Genomic DNA, 24,149 nt, shown 5'->3' with positions numbered 1-24,149 from the left:
AGTGAAGCCGGGCAAGGGAAAATCCAGATGGATCAAGGGTGATCGGACATCTGGTGATGAGAAGTCCAAGTAGGTCAAGGGAGTGACCGGATTGTACCAACAGGTCAAGATTGACCGGATGTTGGTTTGGACTTGGTTTGGGCGAAAACCATGAGCTGGATCGATCTGGTGATCGATCCAGTGATACCGAGAATATTCTGATCGGTCTGGTGACCGATCAGTAACACATCAGTAGCATACTGTGTGTTAACTGATCGGTCTGGTGACCGATCAGGAGTCGATCAGAAGCCGAAGAGGAGCGAGGCGCAAGAGGGGCTGATCGGTCTGGGGACCGATCAGAACAAAGCCTGATCGGTCTGTGGACCGATCAGGAGGTTTCCTGATCGGTCCATGGACCGATCAGGGACGGAACAGAAGCGAAGGCTTCTTTCCTGATCGGTCTGCAGACCGATCAGGATGTTGCCTGATCGGTCCACAGACCGATCAGGGTTCTAGCCGTTGCGACGCAACGGCTAGTTTCTTCGCTGTTTCGCTGTTTCTTCTTCGCAGGTATAAAGGGGTCGAGGGCTGCTGCTGTACAAAAAAACTCTTCTTCTGCTACGAAGTGCCGTTGTGCTTGAGCTTTGTTGAGCTCCTCCTTGACGAAGCTTCGCGTGAGCTTCATTCCACGACTGGATCAGCTGCTGCTGAGTTGCTTGTTGCATCTGTCCGTGAAGTTGCTACTTCATCTGGGACCCCAGTCGACGAGAAGGCAAGCTGCTGTGTTTACATTCCTGTTGTATTTTGTTCTTGCTATTCTCTTGTACTCTTAGCTTGCTGTTGCAAGTGATTGTGGCGAGGTTTCTCCACCCACAAGGAGTTTGATTTAGCCGATTTTCCGGGGACTCATCCACCGACGGATTGATAGGCTTCGTCCACCTTACGGACACGCCGAGGAGTAGGAGTTTCATCTCCGAACCTCGTTACATCCTTGCGTAGAGGTTTGATTTCTTCTTCTGTTTTCTTTCTGCATTTAGTTTCCGCTGCGCTAACCCTAGTTTGTAGAAAGAAACGCGAGCAATTGGGGTCGGCTATTCACACCCCCCCTCTCTAGCCGAGTACGAAGGATCCTAACAAGTGGTATCAGAGCGAGGTCGCTCTTCGCCGGATTAACACCCGAGGGAGCACAAGCTAGAGATGGATCAACTCGGAGAAGACATCACCATTCCACCCTTCTACGATCGCGACGACTTCGCGTATTGGAAGGTAAGGATGAAGTATTTCCTTATGACTAACATTGAAAATTGGAGTTGTGTACAATTAGGTTTCACTCCTCCGATGGATAAAGAAGGAAAACCTCTTGAGAAGAAGAAGTGGACGAAGGAGCAAATCCACCAATCCACAATCAACGACGAGGTAATGAAAATATTTGAATTCTCATTACCTAACGATATAATGTGTAGGATAGGTGGATACAACAATGCCAAGGAGTTGTGGAACAACTTGGCTAAGTTCCATGAGGGGAACTCCACTTCAAGCCATGAAGAGGAGTCAAGTGAGCCAAGTAGCTCACATCATGGAGAAGAGGAATTAGAAGTTGAGGGCTACTCAACATCTAAGGAAGAAGAGGAGGAGAGTTCTTCTTCAAGAATGGAGCAAGAGGAAGAAGCTTCTACCTTCGGAAGGGATGAAGAAGAAAGTCTTCATCCATCCTCAACCTTAGGTAACTCAAGCATTTCAATTTCAAATAAATTGCATATATTATGCTTTGAGTGTAGGGAATTTGGACATTACAAGAGTAAATGTACAAAGAGGGTTAGGAAGACTCCACCGGCGCCAAAGATCAAGGAAGCCGGAGTCCCGATACGCAAGAGCAAGGAGCACGTGATGTGCTTCCAATGCAAGCGAAGGGGACATTATCGGAGCCAATGTCCGAGAGGGAGGCAATCTCACAAGGACAAGAGATCGAGCACATGTATAGGGGGAGCTAGGGCAAACCCTAAGGTAATCTCTAAGGCACACTCTTGCAATTCTAGTAGGATGCATGCTAGTAGCCTTATTGCTATTGTCAAGAATGATAAGCATGTTAATTATAGAAATCGATACACATGCTTAGGTGCCAAACATGTGAGCCTAGATAAGGATAACACTAGGAAAGCCAACCCTAGAATTAACTCATCTAAGGCTAAGGAAAATCTAGGTAGAAATCCCAAATCATCTAGACATATGCCTAGGAATACCTCAAAGAAAAATGATAAATCAAAACTTGAGGTGTTAGAGAAGGAGAATCAAGTCTTGAGGTCAAGACTTGATACTTTGGAAAAGGCTCTTAAGAACTTGGAGAAGTCATCTCTAGGGTTTAAGGGTCAAAAACCAATGTCCAAGGACAAGAAAGGTTTGGGTCACAAACCTAAGTCCCAAGTGGTCAAGCCCACTTATCATAATGTTCCATTCGATTATGGAACAAAACCTAGTGCTAGGAAGACCACCACCAAGGTCACAAGGGGAGTCACCCCTAGAGTTGATCTTGATGAGTCCCAAATGACCAAGGCTTCAAAGCCTAAGAGGGTCATTAGGAGGGTTGCTAGGGAAGTTATCCCTAGTAAATATTTAGTGAACCCAATGAGCTCAAATAGGTATTGAGTTCCTAGGAGCATCTTCTCTACCCCATAAATGGGTTAGAGAGTGTCAACTCCAATAAGAAGGGTAGTTAACCCAACTTTGAGGAAATTGACACTCAAGGAGCATTTTCAAGGTTTTGTGAACCTTTGAAAATAAAATGGAATTATCATTTACTCCTTGGAAGAGTAAAATGTGCCATTATTGAAAAGAATGATTTTAATTGGCACAATCTGGGAAAATCTAGAGAACTCTCGAGGAAAAATGAAACATGCCAAGTTTTGAGGATAAATTTGATCTTTAAGTGACATGAATTAATCTAGAGTTCAAGAAGTGTCAAAATTAGGATTTTGGCATTTTAGGGCAATCAAGGGTTAAATTTTAGGTTAGCAAAGTGGTTAAGGATACTTAGATAGGTAATCTAGGTATATTTATTTATGCTAAATCTTGCCATGATTGTTTGCCCTCACATATCATGACATCATGTTTAGTTTTATTATCATTTGAAATGTCATGATAATGCTTAGGCTAGTTTATATGTCATGTTTTATTTAAGTTTTCAAACTTTATGCCATGACATCATGACATTGGCACATGTTTTTACTTATGATATCATTATATGCCATGTCATCATCTCTTGCATTATAATCAATGAAATTGAGTTAAGGACAAACATATAATTTGATATTGAGATCAAATTGGTGTTTAGAAAATGCATGAGAACTTAGCCTAAGTTGACCTTAAACCATATCTCACATCAAATTGACTTGAATGTGGTTTGATACACCTTAGATGTGTGTGAGATATTAGGATCATGAGTTAGGATCAAGGTGCATTGTCCTTGTACCTAGATGACCCTAATTCAAGAAATATAGGATCATAGGGAAATCTTGTGTACAAGTCATGTACATCCAGTCCTAAGATTATGGTCCTAAATTCAAATGGTTTTAAAAGCTTTTTAAAATTGATTTGAAAAACTTTGATGAAGCTTTCCTAGTGATAGCATTCATCATTTGAACATTGTGATACAAAGTTGAGTTAAACTTGAACTATTTCAAAGTTTTTGAACTTTGTATCAAGATTGAAAAAGGGAAGTTATTTTCATAGAAAACTATTTTTCCATGATAGTGTATGATATGAGGAATGTATCCTCAAAGTTTCGTAATTTTTGGAATTTTCTTGAATTTATTAGGAGTTTCTGATTTTCCGGAAGGGGAAATCAGAAGTTCTGATTTCAGTGGCTGGATCGGTCCGGGGACCGATCCAGGGAAGATCTGATCGGTCTGCGGACCGATCCAGAGTATTGTGGATCGGTCTGCAGACCGATCCAGTGAGTTCCAGTAGCACGAGTGCGATCTGGTGAAGGGCTGATCGGTCTGGGGACCGATCAGGGCGTGCCGAATTTCTGATTTTTCAGCTGTTGTCTGAAATTTCAGTTATGGAAGTGGTGTTTTTGGATTTCTAAAGGTTTGGAACTCTCAAAGACATTGTTGGTGCAATGGTCAAGGGGGAGTTGACCTTTAGGGGGAGTTTTACCTAATTGTCAAGGGGGAGTTGACTTTTAGGGGGAGTTTTTACTCCTTAAGACTTTTGAGGATTAGTGATATGGGATTATCACTAAGTTGATTGTTGAGTTTAGTATCAAGGGGGAAATTAAGAGTTTCAATGAAAGGTATGGGACTTTCATTAGGAAGAAACTCTTGACCTTGATACCCTCCTTTTTCTTTTTGATGTGTGTCAAAAAGGGGAGAGTGTTCATTGGAGAATTATTGGAGAACCCAAGTTAGGTTATCGGGTTAACCTAAGCTAGGGGAAGAATGTCAAAGAATGTTCGAGGAAGAACATTGGAATTCTTTTTGATGTATGTCAAAAAGGGGGAGAATTATTGGAGAACCCAAGTTAGGTTATCGGGTTAACCTAAGGGGAGAATGTCCAGAGAATGTTCAAGGAAAGAACATTGGACATTGGAAGATGGTTGGAAAACCTAAGTTAGGTTATCGGGTTAACCTAACTTGATTATGGGTTTTGTTAAACATCAAAAAGGGGGAGATTGTTGGTGCAACCTTAGGTCAAGGTTGACCTGGTTGACCCGACTCGAGGTGACTTGACTCGAGTTGTATTTTGATGTTTGACTTGGGAAGATTGTCGGTGCAACCTTAGGTCAAGGTTGACCTAGTTGAGTTGCATGTTGATGTTTAACACTCGTGAGAGAGCTCTATTCTTGATATGGGACAAGAATAGATGTTTGGGAGGTTGTTGGTGCAACCGTAGGTCAAGGTTGACCTGGTTGACCTGATTCGGGAAAAGTCCAAGCAAAGACCTTGGCACTGGAAAAGTCCAAGTATGGAGACTTGGCACTGGAAAAGTCCAAGCAGGGAGCTTGGCACGCGAAAAGTCCAAGTATGGAGACTTGGCACGGGCAAAGTGCACGGAGAAGTCCTGGTGAGTGAAGCCAGGCAGTGGGAAAGTCCTAACTGGGAGGTTAGGCAGTTGGAAAGTCCTGGTGAGTGAAGCCAGGCAGTCGGGAAATCCTGGTGAATGAATCCAGGTGAAAATCCTAGTGAGTGAAGCTAGGTGAAGGTGAAAGTCCTAGTGAGTGAAGCTAGGTGAATGAGAAAGTCCTAACTGGGATGTTAGGCAGTTGGAAAGTCCTGGTGAGTGAAGCCAGGCAGTTGTGGAAATCCTGGTGAGTGAAGCCAGGTGAAAACCCTAGTGAGTGAAGCTAGGTGAAAGTCCTGGTGAGTGAAGCCGGGCAAGGGAAAATCCAGATGGATCAAGGGTGATCGGACATCTGGTGATGAGAAGTCCAAGTAGGTCAAGGGAGTGACCGGATTGTACCAACAGGTCAAGATTGACCGGATGTTGGTTTGGACTTTGGTTTGGGTGAAAACCATGAGCTGAATCGATCTGGTGATCGATCCAGTGATACCGAGAATATTCTGATCGGTCGGTGACGATCGATACACATCGATATCATGTGTGTTAACTGATCGATCGGTGACCGATCGAGTCGATCGGCCGAAGAGGAGCGGGCGCAAGAGGGGCTGATCGGTCCGGGGACCGATCAGAAAGCTGATCGGTCCGTGGACCGATCAGAGTTTCTGATCGGTCCATGGACCGATCAGGACAAGCGAGTGTTCCCCGATCGGTCCGCAGACCGATCAGGATGTTCTGATCGGTCCAGCACTAGCCGTTCTAACGCAACGGCTAGTTTCTTCGCTATCTTCTTCGCAGTATAAAGGGGTCGAGGGCTGCAGCTGCACTCTTCTTCTGCTACGAAGTGCCGTTGTGCTTGAGCTTTGTTGAGCTCCTCCTTGACGAAGCTTCGCGTGAGCTTCATTCCACGACTGGATCAGCTGCTGCTGAGTTGCTTGTTGCATCTGTCCGTGAAGTTGCTACTTCATCTGGGACCCCAGTCGACGAGAAGGCAAGCTGCTGTGTTTACATTCCTGTTGTATTTTGTTCTTGCTATTCTCTTGTACTCTTAGCTTGCTGTTGCAAGTGATTGTGGCGAGGTTTCTCCACCCACAAGGAGTTTGATTTAGCCGGTTTTCCGGGGACTCATCCACCGACGGATTGATAGGCTTCGTCCACCTTACGGACACGCCGAGGAGTAGGAGTTTCATCTCCGAACCTCGTTACATCCTTGCGTAGAGGTTTGATTTCTTCTTCTGTTTTCTTTCTGCATTTAGTTTCCGCTGCGCTAACCCTAGTTTGTAGAAAGAAACGCGAGCAATTGGGGTCGGCTATTCACACCCCCCCTCTCTAGCCGAGTACGAAGGATCCTAACAGATATCTCGGTGTAAGGTTTCCTTTCATAAGTGAAGTTCCTATTTGTCCTATTTTTCTTGTTTCTTCTTGTGTTCTGTGTGCTTTGAGTGTGTTATCCTATCCGATTCTAGGCCAACAATCTATGGTTTCATTTGTAGGATATTGCTGCGGTCATGGAGGTGCCAGGTGAAGCTGAGCTCGGTGGCTGCCGGAGTGAAAGGCCCGGGGGACGACGTCGGCTTCACCTGGAGGAAGTACTGGTAGAAAGAGATCCTCAGAGCCAAATATCCCAGGTCAATCAGTCACTACAGTTACAGTACAGCATTGCAGTCGATCTCATTCGGCCAAAACCATTCTGACGAGTCCTTCTCGCCGCGGGCCTATTTCCTGTGCGCTCATCAGGCATTACATGGTTGCCCGGCGAAGAAGCAAGTGCAGCGATCGGACGATGATCCTTTGGCCTACGACGTCACCTACCACGAGGACCACACTGGCCTCCAGCAGCCAAGGGAGGAGGAGCTGGAGCAGGGAGATGCAATGCAGCGCGACCAAGAACAGAGTGCGGCGGCGTAGAAATTTGAAGGAGAGGAGGAGTTCGTGGGGCAGAGTGAGCCGTTCTCTTGGCCCGTGGAGGGGCAACAGTTTTTCTCTGCTTTGCCGTATCAGTTTGGATGCTTTGATGAAGCATGTAGGGAGCATTTTGCTTCCGATGCAATTCGACGGAGACTGGGAGATCGACCTCTGGGCAGAGTTCATGAATTGATGCAATAGCTAGCGTGATTAGATTGCAGGAATGAATTGATGTTGTTGATGATGTTGTGTAAAACACACACACAAATACACAAAATCAGTAAATTGTAGTGGTGTCTGTTATTAGATTGTTTTTAAAACTGAGAACTGCTCAAAATCATTGTTTTATAATTGATACTTGTCAATCAAGATGCATCATATATGTTAGTCTCCTAACGGAATAAAAGATGGTAAATTGCGGCAGACATCAGCTACTCAATCTTATAAATAGAGTTGAACCTGCTTTCAATTATCTAAAACTTACATATACTCGAGCCCGGCATTAACATATAACCCCACAAAACACCCGAACTTCACTAAGCTCAATGACTCTACACGACCTTAAAAATTATCAATAAGTGTTACTTAGTTTCATATTCATTTTTGATTTACTTTCTTTGAGTTCATGAGCATGCCAACAAACCTTAAGAGAAGAATGATATAATAGTCTTTGATGGACGTGGAATCATCGTGGTCAAACAAGTATGCATTGATCTTATTCAAAAATCGATGACATTGAAAGTTGAAATCATTTGCAGACTCCGTTTTCGTTTCGACCTATAACATAGACTATGTCAATATCGATCCAGAGAAGGGGTCCCCGGTGTGGATCCTCCAACGTTCAAGTCAGTTACCAGCGATAAAGTAAAAGGTGGAGCAACAAGAATGAACAGTAGCGAGAACAGTGTCTATCACATATTGTGTACCTCCACCGATACTTGAACCTCCCTTTATATAGAGTTTCTATAGCGCGCGTGTATACTTCCTAAGGTGAGCACACTTCCCAAAGTTACCTTAACAGGCTAAGCATATCTCTGAAGTGACAGTGGAAACTTCCGTCGTACAATCTTCTGGTTGTCCATGCTCAGTGTCAGCGACATTAACTCTCAAAAGGATGTTGATGGATACCAGAGAGAGTATGCTGCTAGGACGAGCGGGTTGGCCGCTCGGTCGAAACTTCGCTGTTCCTATATTTCGTCTGCCTGGCCAACACTCCACTATGTTTGTGTCGCGTCCGCTCGACCGAAACTACACTATACTTGTGTTACGTCTGCTCGCCCGGAATTTCACTGTGCCTGTCGAGTCCCGCTGCCTGGCCGAGCGGGGTACCTACTCAGCCTGGCTTCTGCACATCGTTTCTTCCTCCGTCTAACGTCCAATACTGCATTAAGCATCGGTCATTTGACACCTCCCCGTGTCAATGGCGGGGTCGGATTGCAACCTTCTCCCCCCAGTCAGAGCATGATAGACCGACCGACCGATGATATCTGAGCGTTGACCGCCTTGACTTTGACCTCCACCATGGCAGCTATCCTCCGTGGGGTGGGGCCCCTCATCACTACATCACATACCTCCCCCTCAAGTCTAGTCGAAGGAGGCTGCAAGTCTGACTGACTGGACAAAATTGTCTGTGAAGCTAGCCACCCAATTGGCTTCGACATTCCTTGGTCTCTTATCGGGATATTGTGGTGTAACGGTCGGCTATGTGACCGCTCTCTGTCGGTCGGCTATGTGACCGCTCTCTGTCGGTCGGCTATGTGACCGCTCTCTGTCGGTCGGCTATGTGACCGCTCTCTGTCGGTCGGCTAATTGAAGCTTCTCATTCGGCTGTAGGTCTGCTCCCTTAAACCGATCGACACAACGAACATTTATACTTGTGAAATATTTTCTTGGACTGTATTGGGCGAGCACGATCCGATTTTATGTCACCCATATTTCAGGGAAGTCGTACAAATCCCTGCGCATTATGGCTGAGTGTGCCCCCATGTCTTTTAATTGCTCTCATTAAATGTCAGCCCGTGGCGAGGAGCCACGTGTCCCGCCCGCTATCACTGCACACTTGACGTGATAGGTGGATATCCGCTAGCGATGTGACGTTTGACGCTTCAAAATCAACGGCCCGATCTCTACCTCAGTTTCCACAACCTAGATTGGACGACTTCAGTCGACCGACCCCGAGGCTTATAAGGTCGTGTGCGTTGCCTCCTTCGCATCTTTGTCTTCGAGCTTTTTGGCGGTAACTTAGTCTGTGTTCTGGCGACATTCCTCCTTTCCTGCTCCTCCGACGACCTTTTTCCAGTAAGCTTCCTTCCAATCGCACCCATCTTCAAGTTTTTCAGTGTTTCTTTCTGTGTTTTGGCGATATTCCAGTAGTCTTCCTTCCCCTCGCATCCTTTCACTGCCTTTGTATCTTTTTTTTGCGATGGTGAGTTCCTCACAGCCGCCTGTCGGTGTCCCTGTGCTTTGGTACACCTCTACCGAGTGCAGGTTTGACCCAAGCAACACTGAGAGTTTGACTGCCGCGTTTGAGTTTCCTTCTGGATATAAATTGTTCTTCCTTCTCCTTCCGATCGGCCAAACTCTCCGCCGCTCAGCTATCTTACCTTCTTTAGGGATCAATTTACCGCCGGCCTGCGGTTTCCTATTCATCCCTTCTTTCTTTCCATTTGCAAATATTTTCGCATCTCCCTTCGTCAATTAGTGTCGAACTCCTTTCAGTTGCTGTGCATGGTAGTTGTTCTATTTTGTCTGCATGACATTCCTCTCACTCCCTAGATTTTTCACTATTTTTATTATCTGAAATTGTTCGAGCCGGGGACTTTTCTTTTCTAAGCGTGAGAAGGATTAGTTTTCTTTGACAAAATGCCGACCTCCAACAAGCATTGGAGGGAATACTTCTTTTTTATGCGCCTTCCCGAGTGGCCAGACTTCCCGATCCACTGGCAGCTCGAAGTGGGGAGTAAGCCTCCCTTGAAATAGTACAAGAGTCGATCGGACTACCTCAACACAGCTTCAACGTTGGCCGGCCAGAAGTATGACATCCACAAATTACTATTGGAGGGTGTCCTCTATATTTTCGGCCTGAGTCCGATCCGCACTCGACTTCCAACCTAGGTATGCAACTTCTTCACTCCTTCCTTTGATTCTAATTGATTTTTCTTCCTCTTTTGTAGCCAAAGTCATGCTACGTGCACGTCTGGCCGCTAAACTTATGGATGTCGCGATCAATGCGGCGGCTGTGGAGGAGTTGGAGAGCCGCAGCTTGCAGCCGGTCGGCTCTCAAGAAGATTCCCAAGATAAGAGCGAGGCGGCTCCAGCCTTGGTGAGTGCGGGGTGGTCAGCTGGACGCCTAGTGGTGGAGCGACCGGTGGATCTTAACCTACATTCGAATGACATCCGATCGTTCAAGTCGAGGGGGCGTCGGGCGGAGCCTTCATCACGCTCCGCATCCTCGGTGGTGTGGTTTGTCGAGCGGGTTGAAACTCCGACCCTCGCTCCCGCTCAAGAGATTGTTGCCCCACGTTGTCTGATCAGATACCATCATTGTCTGGTCTACTGCAAGAGACTTTCTACGCGTCGCCGGTGGCCTTCATGCCACCACCATCGAACGTCAAGAAATCTGGCATCCACCCAGTGTCCTCATCTCGGCCGTCCGGATGAGCGACATCAGTCCAGTTAACCCTGAGCGGCCAGCGACATATAATGACGATTCTTCATCTGTCGACTGAAGAATGGCACGAGTCGGCGAGCGTTGAATCCTCGGCCCCTTAGCACCAAATAATCATCCAAGGGCCTTGAGTTTATAACTGCCGCTCAACCTTTGTTTTCATTGACTTTTGAGTTTATAGCCGCCGCTCGACCTTTGTTTTCATCGACTCCCGAGTTTATAGCCACCACTTGGTTTTCTTTGACGTAAATAATTTCGTATCTAGGGTTTATAGTCGTCGCTCGACTTTTAACTTGGCCGATCGACATAAGAGTCTGTAACACTTGAGATTTTTATTCATCGTTCCCCTGTAATTATAGAATAGATTTTTTTTTTACAATTGTAGTGGTATTTGATTATGCTCCTAGCACCCGACCCTGTAGGGCTGGAGGTGGTTCGCACTCTAGAGTTGCTCAAGATTTCTCCCATTCTCATCTTGTAAATAATAAGCTCCTGAGTGAAGTTTCCGAATAACTTTATAGGGTCCTCCCCATGGGGCTTCTAATTTGGTGACATCATTGACCGACTTAACTCTTTTCCATATCAAGTTACTGATATAGAATGCACTTGGGATCACCGTCCTATTATAGCTCTGTTTCATGCACTGTCGGTATTCCATAAGCCAGATGGTGGCCCTATCTCACACTTTATCTACCAAGTTGAGCTCCATGAGCCTTCAATCGGCATTTTCTTTGTCGTAGAGCTGCACCTGGTTGGACTCTACTCTAACTTCCACTGGAACCATTGCTTCACCCTCGTACACCAGATGGAACAGGGTTATGTCAGTCGCCTCTCAAGGTGTGGTGCGATGAGCCCACAATATGCTCGGAAGTTTGTCAACCCAACCACTCCCGGCCTGATCGAGCCGAGCTCATAACCCTCTGAGGATCTCCTTGTTGATGACTTCCGCCTAGCCATTACTTTGGGGGTAGGCTACTGACGTGAATGTCTGCAAGATGTCATAGTTCTCACACCACTGCTTAAGCTTCTTCCCTAAGAATTGGCTTCCATTGTCCGAGATAAGCCGGCGAGGGATGCCGAACTGACATAGGATGTTTTGCCATATGAACTTGATAATCATGTTCTCGGTTATTTTGGCAAGAAACTTGGTCTCCACCCATTTTTAGAAATAATCTACCGTGATGAGTAGAAATCTTCGTTGCCCGGCCGCCATAGGAACTCTATCAACAACGTCTTCCAATCACTCAGGAAGGTCATTCCAGCCGTCCAGTCAATATGTGCTACCAGCACTGCTTGTTCAACCGACCTATCTATTATGATCGGAGATAAAGAACTTGCTAACTTAGCTAGCTCATCCGCATATTGGTTGTTTAACCGAGGGATCTTTTGTATGATCACTTCTTGGAAACTTATCTTCAATTTCTCGAAAGCTTCGATATACAACTTGAGCCAGGCGTTATTCACCTCGAATGTTTTCGATAGCTGCTGGGCGGCCAATTGAGAATCTGAATGAATGAGGACTCTTATGGATCCCACATGCCTAACTGCCTGCAGGTCAGCAACCAAGGTCTCATACTCTACCTCGTTATTTGTCTCCCAATAATCCAATTGCACGGACAAATGCATCCTATCCTCACACAACGATTTTAAAAGGATGTCGATTTCATTGCCTTGTCTAGTGGATGAATCATTCACATATATCTTCCAAGTCATGTTCAGCTCGACGTTCTGGACCTCAGTGATAAAATCAACTAAGGCTTGGGCCTTGATTACCAATTGCGGTTGATACTGTATGTCAAACTTGTTCAGCTCGGTGGTCCATTTGATCAGCTGTCTGGATACTTTTGGGTTAAGGAGGACTTTTCCCAATGTGCTATTAATCATTACTATAATGGGATGTGAGAGAAAGTATGGGTGAAGTCATCGAGCGATGAGTACTAGCATCTGCGCCAATTTTTCTAGACCAGACTAGCAGGATTCTGCATCTTTCAATATATGGATAAGAAAATACACCACACCAACGCCAAGCCAACAACATGCTCTATGGATAACAAATAAATCCAGAGCAACTCTTCGGCATTAGGCTTGGCTAGTACAGGTAGAGAGGTAAGGTATTTCTTAAGTTCCTCTAGCGCATTGTTACATTCCGCATCTCATTGGAATTTCAACGCGCGGTGGAGTATTTTGAAGAACGGGTGATGCTCATGCTGAGCCACGCTCAGCAAGATGCCCGGGAGCTCGTGAGTTGACCAGGCAAACACGTCATGGTTTGCTTAAGGCAAGCGACCAATTCTACCTTCTTCTTATCTATCAAGTCGACGGAGACAAATGTTATGGGTTCCGATCGACTGGGATGGATCTGAACCTCCTCTTTTTCATCATAGACCAATGCTAGTGATTCCTCCATGATTGTGTTCACCTCCAAACGATGTGTCTTTCAAGCGACCTTTGCCTTTGACTTGACCATCTTGATGTAGCATCGCCGAACGATCAATTGGTCGCCTTTGACCTCGCCTACCACATTGTCCACCAGAAACTTGATCTTCTGGCAGAAGATGGACACTATAGCTCGGAACTCGTTTAGAGCCGGTTGAACAGATATTACATTGTAGGTGGACGATGTATCAACCATGATAAAGTTTGTGGTCCTTGTCCTATTGAGAATCTTTTCCCCGAGCGATATGGTCAGCCAAACCTGGTTGATTGACAATACTTCATTGCATGTGAACTTATACAGTGGGGTCATCATGGACTGCAATTCACTCAGTCGATCTATAGCTGGTTGAATGCCTTCTTGAAGATGATATTCAACGAGCTGCTTGTATCGACAAAAGTTTGGTGAATAGTATAATTAGCTATTACCGCTCGGATGATTAAGGCGTCGTCATGAGAGATTTCCACTCCCTCTAAGTCTCGAGGACCAAAGTTGATCTCTAATCCCTGGGCCTTCTCCTTGCTGCATCTCACAACATGTATCTCCAGTCATCGAGCGTGGGACTTCCTAGCTCTGTTGGAATCCCCATTTGTTGGCCCCTCAACGATCATTTCGATTTTGCCTCGAGCAGCATTGCTTCGGTTTTCCTCCTCCCGAGCCGAGAGCCTAGTCTGCTCAGTCTCGTGTGTTATACGTTGTTGACTGATGGAAAGAGAAAAATAACGGTGTCCACGACCTATCTTTCATAGCTTTTGGTCGATCAACTGCTACATGCTGCACTGCATGGGTTCGGGGTTCCGAGTGTGACTATGCTGCTCTCGACCAGGGGCCCTTTGGTGTCTAATAATTGGTTGGCCGTCATTTAGGAGGAGCGGTCTGCTCAACGAGCACTTCCTTCCTTCTTGCCAATTGGCTTCCTCCACGTTTCTGTACTTGGTGGCACACCTGAGCAGGTGATCAAAATTTTTTGGCAGCCTTCGAATGAGCGAGTGAAAGAACTCACCCTCTAAAAGTCCCTGTGAGAAGGCACTTACTAATAAATTTGGAAAGACCGATGGGATATCCATGACCACTTGGTTGAACCTCTTGATATAGGCTCTTAGTGCCTCCTTGGGCCATTTCTTTAGAGCGAACAAGTTAACGTTCGTCTTCTGTTAGCAGTGGTTGCTAGCAAAATGATGTAGAAACGCCACCTAGAAGTCCTTGAAGCTACGGATTTATCCGATCGGCAAGTGCCTAAACCACCTCTGTGCTATCCAGAGAGAGTCGTGAGGAAGATCGGGCACTTCACCTCATCGAAATATTGGTGGAGTGTGACCGTGTTATCAAACTGAGTCAGATGATCCTCCGGGCCGGGCGTCCCATTGTACTCTCTGATCGTTAGTGGACTGTAATGGCGTATTAGTGGATCATCCAGGATCCCTTGAGAGAACTGTTGGTTTATCTATTCAGGAGAATCATCGGTCCTTGGTACTTTCCCCTTCCGCCCATCTCAGACGGGCACGTTGTTTGAGGAGGATCCTTGCGCCCTATTCACTCAGTCGTGTTCCTCTGAAGGCGTATAGAACAACGCCCAATGAAGGGGATCAGCGCATTTGACGCATCCCCGTATGTACCAGTCAGCTTCTTGTTCTGCCCCCGAAAGGATATATTTTCCACTCAATCTCTATAGTCGTCCTGCGGTCCTACCACTGAAGCCGCAGGTTCATTTGCTTGGTGCTCGCCCATCACCTGCTGTTACTGCTCCACCATTTTGGCAGCTCGGGCTTGTATCAGCATATCCAATTCCTCCTTTGCCAGCGTCACAACCATAAGTCGTCTAACGTCTTTCATCTTCACGTCCCAGATACAAGTTACATTCCCATAGACGACGCCAATATAATCCTATCCGAAAATCATGAAGAAGGTTGGCTGGGGATGCGACTCCTCTGTTGATCTTGTGAAGACTCTGCTCCAATCTGCAATACATAGAATGTCAGTGCTAGGCCAGGGAAGGGGTCCCTGACGTTGGCCCTCTGACTCTCAAGTCAATCACTGGAATCGCAGAAAGAATGTGGAGCAACATAGTAGCAGTGAAAGCACAAGCGTGAAAGCACAAGCGCAAATAACGAATAACACATATCTCAGCTAGTGCATGGACCCCCCTTTATATAGTGCTACAATAGGCGACATGCACACTCCTCAAGGCACGAGCACGTTTTCCCAATCGTTCTATATGAAAGAACATGTCAGAAAAGTGTCTTTGACACTACACCTCAACATGACATGCAAATCCCTAGCATGACAATAAAAGTTTTCGTCGTACGATTTGTTTATTGACCATGTCCTATTGTCAACGACATTACCTCTTAGAGGGATATTGAGATATATGGGAGGGTCCCACTATTTGGTTGAGCAGGGTAGCTGCTCGGCCGGGACTCTATGCCCGGTCGACTTCGGCTGCCTTTTTTCATGGTGACTCGGTTCAGCAGATTGTTTCTGGCCCGACTAAACATGAGCTCCAATCGTCCTAGCACTTGCTTAGTCAGTTGTAAGCATCTGATGTTCTAGCGAGCTCCGATCGGCTTGGTACTGGTCCCATTCGGACAAGCAATTTGCCCCAATGACTTTCTAGTCAATCGGAAGCTCCGAGCCCGATCGACAGTTGGCGTGGAATTCCGTTCGTCCCACTTTTGATGAACTCATTGGTCCTCTGGTGTTGACTTCCCTAACTTTAACCTTCATGTCGACTGTTGTTTTCATCCTTGACTCACATTTGATGGGTCTTCCTTTATTGCCGCATCATTATATATGATTCTTATATGTGCTTATATTTTATAATAACCTATTATATTTTATTTGTTACAGGATCAGGTGATAAGATGTGATGATGATAAATGTATTTTTATTTATCATGACGAGATGTATTGAATTTGAACTCTATAGTATTGTTTTTGTGATGGAAGTATTTAGTTTTTAAATAATTATGATGTTTCATTGATACAATGGTGACTATTAATTTTTAAAATAATGACTAACACATAAGGGAGGTATGTATCTTGATTTTATCGAGATTCGAACCCCAGATTTTATGATGGCAACACCTCATGAGATCTGGGGAGGCATTTACCTCGGCTTTGCCGAGATTCGAACTCCAAACCTCATTATGGCAACACCTCATCCGCTAGCAACTAGACTCATCTGAGGGGACATGTTTCATTGATATAATGAATGTTGAATGTATGGTTGATTTGATGATATGTGCATGATTTATTGATATAGTGAATGTTGAATGTATTGTTAGTTGTAATTGTTGATGTTTAATGTTGCTATTTGAATGTATCATTGAATATAAACAGGATTGGAAATTCAGTTAAAGAAGGTTTCACCAAAATTTTATATAACATTAGCAACTGAATTATATTTATATCGGTTGCTATATTTAGCGATGGATGTTTAATCCCGTCGTTAATTTTAGCGAAAGAAATAAATTTTCTATTTCCGTCACTAAATGACGTTGGCGACTAAAATACTAGTAACTGAAATTTTTGATCGCTAATTAATGTTAACGACCAATTAATGATTGAAATTTGGGTGGCTAAATTTGATTATTCTTGTAGTGACTATAGCGTGCACCGTTCGTTATGAATATTGTTAACTATAGCACGTGAACGCGCTGTGAATACTCTTACTTAGAGTGCAAAGTACATGCTATGAATATTCTTAACAATACATGTGCAGCGTGTATTGTGATTGCTTTATTGATATCTTATAAATTTTAATAATTTATAACTATGCAGCGTGCCATGTAGGCCATAGATAGAATAAAGGGACTTTGAGGAAAACTCTCATCTACTTTCTCATGTATTTTACTCCATTTTGTATTACTTGTTGCTATTATATTATTCTTGGGGATCATCGGGAAACTCCTGGTGAGTCGTGTCATGACAAAAAGCGAGAAGGAAATTTCAACGTCATCAGTCTTGGATGCGAAATGAATTTTGGTTACCGCGTCATGCCGGTGAAATTTCTGACCGCATCATTATATTTGCAAATAAAATTGGATCATATTTACGGGACTTGACTAAATAACAGCATGCTAATAAAATACAAAACAATGAATCATGACTAGATCACTCAATGACCAAAGACAATTATAAATTAGTAAGAACTAATCTGAATGTATTAGGTTGTCACAGAGCTCACCAACCGACCGGAGAAAAGCAACCTCGAAAAAGAGTCAATCAACAGTAAGATAATTAAGTGTGATTAGTGTAGACCTGACTCTGATTTAAAACCCCACGATTTGACAGCTTCATAATTATTGACGGCTTCTAAAAGATAGATTTTTAATTTTCTTATGATTCATAATTTGAAACCGGTTCGTGCACAATTTATCATGATTCATTCAAAATTATTATATTATTATTTTTAAAAAAATTATATAATTATAAAATTATTTGTTAGACTCGGATGCTGTAAATTATATAGTAAAAAATATTAATTAATTAATATATAATAAATAATTATAAATTAATTAATAAATAAATATATGCTTCTTTTATAATTATTTAAAATAATCAGAGACTAGTTATTAAATAATTAATTAACATATCAAAATATTAATAATAAATATCTCTATATATATATATATATATATATATATATATATATATATATATATATATATATATATATATATATATATATATATATATATATAAGGAAAACATTCGGCAGTTAATTTGGACCGGAACCATAACCGACGGACCCGTTGACTCGGTTACCGTCCCGGACCTGGAGTTGTGTCTAGATTAGTGTGAAGTCCTGTGAACAAGAGTTTGACCAGTTCGAAGATCACGCCTCAATAGAAATATTCTTTTTCATTGGCCGGATCTTGATGGGCCCACGTAGCCGCCGATGCTTTTTCTTTTTCGTCCCTGCGGGGCAGCATTCGTAGCATCTTCCCGGTTTCCCACGCGCGCGCGTTTTGCTCCGTTATTTGATGGCTTGGAAGTTGAATTAATCAACTCGACTACAATTATTTGCCCACACGCCATGTGTGTTTTCGCTGCACGTGTAGAACTAGTCTGGGCCCATGAGGTCGATCAGGTGAGTTATGCCGTACACGGTTCATGCGGTTGTTACGAATATGGTTAGTAACATAGACAGCGGCGGCTGGGAATCACATAATTCGTTCCACGTGGCATCTTGTCTCATGCGGTTCCTGCGATCGTGCTTATATTAGTTATTTCTTGGCCTCTTCCCAGCAAATTTGTCACGTGCAAAATCTGATCCTCCACTTCGCATCCTAGCGACTCGTTTTGTCTGACAAATCCCTCGCCGTTGAATTCTCACGCGCTTCTTCATCGCCAATCATCTTCCTCTTCGCGCCCGCCCTATATAACTCGCTCGGGAAGCACTTCGATCGATCTTCTACTACAACACAGCGTCGGAAACTGGAGCTGATATATCCATTCCCCTGCTTCTTGACAGCTACCTGCGTCCATGGAGACCAATGTCTGCGCTGCTGCTCTGCTCGCCGAGCTCAGCCAAGCCAAGGAGCTGCTCAAGGAGCTGGAGTTAAATCTGCATTGCCTTGACCTCTGCAAGGCTCTAACTCCCAGGATCGCTTCCTCCATCCACAACTCATTTCTCATGGCGGAATCCTTCGAAGCCAACGCCGGCCACGATAGGCCTCCGTGCTCCTCGCTAGCCCTGCGACCTCGCACCTTGACGCCCAGGGGAAGGTACGTACGTACTTCGCATGCACGCAGTACTGTCCGCATGTTCATGAAAGTACGTATAATTTGCAGGAAGTCGCTGCGATCGTGGAGGCGCCAAGTGAGGGTGAGCTCGGTGGCCAGGGGAGTGGAAGGTCCGGGGGAGGACGATGGCTTTACCTGGAGGAAGTACGGCCAGAAAGAGATCCTCGGAGCCAAATATCCAAGGTCAGTCACTCAGTACATTTACGGTGCAGTCGATCTCATTCGACCAAGACCATTCTGACGAACTTTTCTTGCCGCAGGGCCTATTTCCGGTGCACTCATCGGGCCTCGCACGGATGCCCCGCCAAGAAGCAGGTGCAGCGATCGGACGACGACCCGTCTGTCTACGACGTCACCTACCACGGGAACCACACTTGCCTCGAGCAGCCAAGGGAGGAGGAGCAGGGCGGCGCTGGCGGTGAAATTCAACACGACCAGGAACAGAGTGCGGCGGCGCTGAAACTTGAAGGAGGGGAGGAGTTCGTGGGACAGATTGCGCCTTCCTTTGGGCCCATGGAGGAGCAGTTTTTCCCTGCTTCGCCGTACCAATTTTGGGGCTTTCACGGAGCAGAGAGCAGTTCGCTTCCAATAGAGTTCGACGGAGACGGGGAGGTCGGTCCTGTCAACATCTGGGCAGGAGTGGAATGGATGCAACATTGTGATTAGATTTCAGGACTGGATTTTATGGATGCTTTTTGTTCTTCGGCTTTTTATTGGACCAAGTTGATAAATTTTTAAAATTATTAAATCATCTTAGGATAATTATAAAATTATAAAATTATGTATTCATTTTTTATTTTTAAGTGATGTTTTTATCAATTAAATTGGATTTGATCTTAAATTTTATGTAAATCAGTCTGATATTTTTAATATTTATTTTTTTTATTTTATCAAAATTGATTTTAGTATATGAAACTAATTTTATGTGTTCGTCTATCTCTCTTGATTATATTTATGCCCTTAAAAATTAATTTGACTAAATATATTAAGAGTAATAACTTTTTAAACATAAATATATTTGAAAATTTTAATTCATGTTCAAAATATTCGGCCGATGGACCAAACGACCTTACATTGATAAGAAACTAGATCTTATATGTTCGACTAATTTTTCTAATTATATCCATGAATTCAAATATCCATTTGACAGAATATATTGAGGGAAATAATTTTTTGAACGTAAATTAAAATTTTCAAATATATTAATATTCAAAGAATTATTGCTCTCAATATATTGAGTCAAATTGACTTTTAAGGACATGAATATAATCAGGAGAGGTAGACGAATATATAGGAATTAGTTTTATATCAATCCGATATCATTTGGTTTATCAATTGATTTTGTGAATATGTTTAAAAAATTTAATTCATATTAAAAAATCATTACCCTCAATATATTGGGTCAAATTAATATTTAAGGGCTTGGATATAATCAAAAGAATTAGCCAAACACATATGATATAGTTTCATATCAATCTAAGGTCATTTGGTCCATCAATTGGATATTTTTAATATAATTAAATTGTAGTTTTCAAACATATTCATATTTAAAAAAATTATTACCCTCAATATATTAAGTTAAATTGATATTTGAAGGCATAAATATAATCAAGAGTGGTGGACGGATATATAGGAACTAGTTTTATATCAATCCGAGATTATTTGATCCATCAGCTGATTTTTTCCAAATAAGCTAATGGACTAAATGACCTCTGATGACATGAAACTAGTTTCTATATGTTCATATACCGCTCTTGATTATATTCATATCCTCAAACGTCAATTTGACTTAATATATTGAGAGCAATAATTTTTTGAACATAAATATATTTAAAAAATTATTCCTCTCAATATATTAGGTCAAATTAATTTTTGAGAGCATGAATATAATTAGGAGAGGTAGACGAATACATAGGAACTAGTTTCATATCAATTGGAGATCATTTGGTCCATTAGCTGATTTTACCTAAAATCGGATGATGGATCAAATGACTTTGGATTGACATAAAATAAGTTCCTATGTGTTCATCTACCTCTTCTGATTATATTCATGCCTCAAACATCAATTTTACCTAATATATTAGAACACACTGATATTGCCTTTACGTTGCGCTAACATGGAAGGGGAAAAATTACTTGGTTGAGAATCTAGTTCAATTACCCTCTACGTAGAATATATGCTATTTCAATTCCTGATACTTGTGTTGGAACCCCAGGATTATTTTGATGTGATCAACAAGTTAAGTTAGATCCTGTATTGTTTTAACCTTGTGTCTAAGTGTGCTGGAGCTTAGGAGCATAGGGAGTCGAGTGGAAGACGCAGCTAGCGAGAAGGACGGCACGGGAGAGTGCGTCTGAGGGATGAGGCGTTGCGGAAGAATACATTGGCGGACGAGAAGAAAGAGTGCGGTGTTTCCGAGGGATGATAAGTCGGAGCGAAAGATTGTTCGGGGAGCAAGAGATGCAGCTAGTGAGAAGGTCGACAAGTGGTGCGACTGAGGGACGAAGAGCTGCGGATGAGTATGCTGGCGGACGAGAAGCGGACGAGAAGGAAGCACGCGACGATTCCGAGGGATGAGAAGCTGGAGCGGAAGCCTGCTCGAGAAGGCCGAAATTGGGTTCGGGTGAGCCTTATTTTGGTTGGCCGAAATCACCCAAGTGAACGGAGCCGGAGCGGAAGACCCAGACCGAGGCGAGCAGCACTGGAGTAGAGAGACTGTACCAAAAGTCAACTCTGTTGACTTTAGTGGTCCGGGCGCCCGGAGCCATTCCGGGCGCTTTGAGTTGCGCTTTGACCAGGATCGCATCAAACGTGATCCGTTGCGAAGGGGATAAAAGTTTATCCCCTCTCAGGCGCCTGGATCCTTCAGGCGCCCCAACCAAGGCTGCAAATATAACATTGGTCCAGAAGCTAGATAACAAACAAGTAATTAGCATTCCCAACACTTGTGCACTTCATTTGTAGTTTAGCTTCTTTATTTTCCGTGCTTAAATGTTGTAAGAGGTTTCTCCGCCTGAAGGAGATATTCTAGTGCGTGATTCATTTCTTGGATTAACAACCTCCCCGGTTGTAACCAAGTAAACATCTTGTGCCTCTTCTTTTCTGTTTTAATTTATTGCTTTTATTTTTTGCAAGTGTTCTGTTGAAAGTTCGAGAAGGGTTTGCTTTTTATTTTTACAGGGCTATTCAACCCCCCTTCTAGCCGCCCACCACGATCCAACAAGTGGTATCAGAGCATGGACACCTCAAAAGGACTAATCGCCGACTGAAACAACGAGATGGCCGGAGCTAACATCTATCCACCAACATTCAAGGGGGAGTTCGTGTTTTGGAAGCGACGAATGTAGGTTTATTTTAAAACTGATTTTAATATGTTATTAATAATGATGTATGGTTTTGAAATGCCCAAAAGCAAAGAAGGAGAAGAACTTGAGGAGCATTAGTGGACTGACGAGCAACGTAACAAGGTTATGACAAATGGTAAGGACGAGCAACGTAACGAGGTTATAACATCTATCGGTTCAAATGGACTGACGAGCAACGTAATGAGGTCACGGTTCCTTAACTTAAGCAAGTCAAGGGTAGTCAATCAATCAATTGAACCGAAGCTCAATCGATCAACCGATCGATTGGGAGAGTGTTGTGATAAACAGCAACCCAATCGATCGGTCGATCGATTGGGAGTATTTATCGCTAGCACAGAATGCAGCCCAATCAATCAACCGATTGATTGGGCACCGCAAATCGATCGGTCGATCGATTGGGGGTTGAAAATCTTGCGTGATGCAAGAAAGGGTTGAATCGATCAGCCGATCGATTTAGGCACTTTCCAGTAATAGCACAGAGATGCTCTAAATAGATCAGCTGATCGATTCAAGCTTCCCCAATCGATTGACCAATCGATTGGGATATGACCGTTGTACAGGTAACGAACTTTGGATGGCTGAGATGGCGCGAATCTCACATGGCAATCGATTGGGAGCAAGCCTAATTGATTGGGAGCCCTAGAGGCGCATGTATAAAGTTGTGGCGAGCTTTCTTTTCAGTAGTTCTTCTCTCGAGCCTTCTTCTAGCACACGCGATCTTCTCCGATACTCTCCGCCAGTTCTTGGAAGCTCTTGGGGACAAGTGTTGCTACACTTTCAAGGTTCAAGAGACGTTTTTCAACAACAAGGTCAAACAAGGAGATTTTTCTTTTGTATACTTGTATTTCCTTCTTACGTGTGTTGTATCTTGTTGTGTGAGTTTGTATAAGGTTTCTCCACCTCCGGTAGTTACCGAGAAGTTGATTTTTCTTAGTGGAGAGCGTGTCGTGTGTGTATCCTTAAATTAGTCACCTCTTCTTGAGGTAGATACCAAGTAAATCCTTGTGTTAGCATTGTAAGTATTGCTTCGAGTTTTATCCGCTGCAAATCATCATTAGGAAGTAAGATCGACCCTAATAAACTACACTAAGACATTCCCTATCTACCATAATCCTAAGCTTGTTCATAACTAATTTTGTTGCAATCGAGCAGCATGGGTTAGTTATAGATCTGCACACGTACCTGGGTTGCAAGGGCCTGAACCAGAGAGGTAAGAGATTAAACAACAACAAAATTTCAATTTAGTAACTTGTTTCTTCCCAAAATCTACTACTGTAAACAAAGTGGTTGAAAACATTCATCATTCTCTTTTAATATTTGAGTGTATTTAAACAGAGAATTTTTCAATCAAAACACTCAGCTAAGGTCCATGTTCTTTTGACTAAGTATGCCTCCTCCCATGTTTTGTCAGCTACACTAATAGCTAGTAGTGATCCGTGATTTACCTCCTCTATGTTAATCTAGGGATAAATTGACGGAAACGCTAGGAGCAAACGAATCACCTTTTGCCACATGTTCTTTTGACTAAGTGCCAACCTTTCAAACACTTAGCTGTATATAACCTAATAACAACCTCAGCATATAAACTTTTTTGATCTAATCAATAAGCTAAGACTGCAAGATAGAAATGTGGCTATATATGCTATACTAGATGGCTTAAAATAGGGCTCTCGCTATCTTGTGATCGATGCTCTAGGGAAAAAAAACAATGCTTGATTATAACAGTGTTTAAGTCTCGTACTAATTCTGGTTCAGAGGGATGATCCGTTAGATGACTTAGATGACTCGGTTGAAATAGGCTATAATATGGAACTTCTATTCAAAGGAAAATCCACACAAAGGAACTTCTATTCTAAGGCGCCTCAAATTGTTAGAAGCACCTCCATCGGGTTGAGCATTATCCACGCAAAGTTCGTTTTGCTGAACTCATGGATTGGAGGTATCTCGGTTCATCGGAAGCACCTCAAGTGGATTGACGTGGATTCCCGCTCTTTAT

The 24,149-nt window shown here is 43.5% G+C and overlaps 2 protein-coding genes across 2 annotated transcripts; both read left to right on the top strand.

The window, feature by feature from the left end:
* The first annotated feature begins 1,931 nt into the window (after positions 1 to 1,931).
* Positions 1,932 to 7,335, top strand: LOC122044400 (WRKY transcription factor 55-like). The gene is made up of 3 exons (XM_042604889.1): positions 1,932 to 1,983; positions 6,528 to 6,662; positions 6,772 to 7,335. The coding sequence occupies exons 2-3, from the start codon at positions 6,543 to 6,545 to the stop codon at positions 6,940 to 6,942; spliced, it is 291 nt and encodes a 96-aa protein (XP_042460823.1). The 5' UTR covers positions 1,932 to 1,983; positions 6,528 to 6,542; the 3' UTR covers positions 6,943 to 7,335.
* Positions 7,336 to 18,464: 11,129 nt separating this feature from the next.
* Positions 18,465 to 19,602, top strand: LOC122044399 (transcription factor WRKY19-like). The gene is made up of 3 exons (XM_042604888.1): positions 18,465 to 18,769; positions 18,836 to 18,970; positions 19,048 to 19,602. Exons 1-3 carry the CDS (start codon positions 18,528 to 18,530, stop codon positions 19,451 to 19,453), a joined length of 783 nt encoding a protein of 260 aa, XP_042460822.1. The 5' UTR covers positions 18,465 to 18,527; the 3' UTR covers positions 19,454 to 19,602.
* Positions 19,603 to 24,149: the final 4,547 nt, after the last annotated feature.

This window comes from Zingiber officinale, chromosome 2A (assembly GCF_018446385.1).
Source record: "Zingiber officinale cultivar Zhangliang chromosome 2A, Zo_v1.1, whole genome shotgun sequence".
NCBI lineage: Eukaryota > Viridiplantae > Streptophyta > Magnoliopsida > Zingiberales > Zingiberaceae > Zingiber > Zingiber officinale.
Note: the sequence above shows the minus strand (reverse complement) of the source record. Positions and strands in the feature narration are given on the sequence as shown.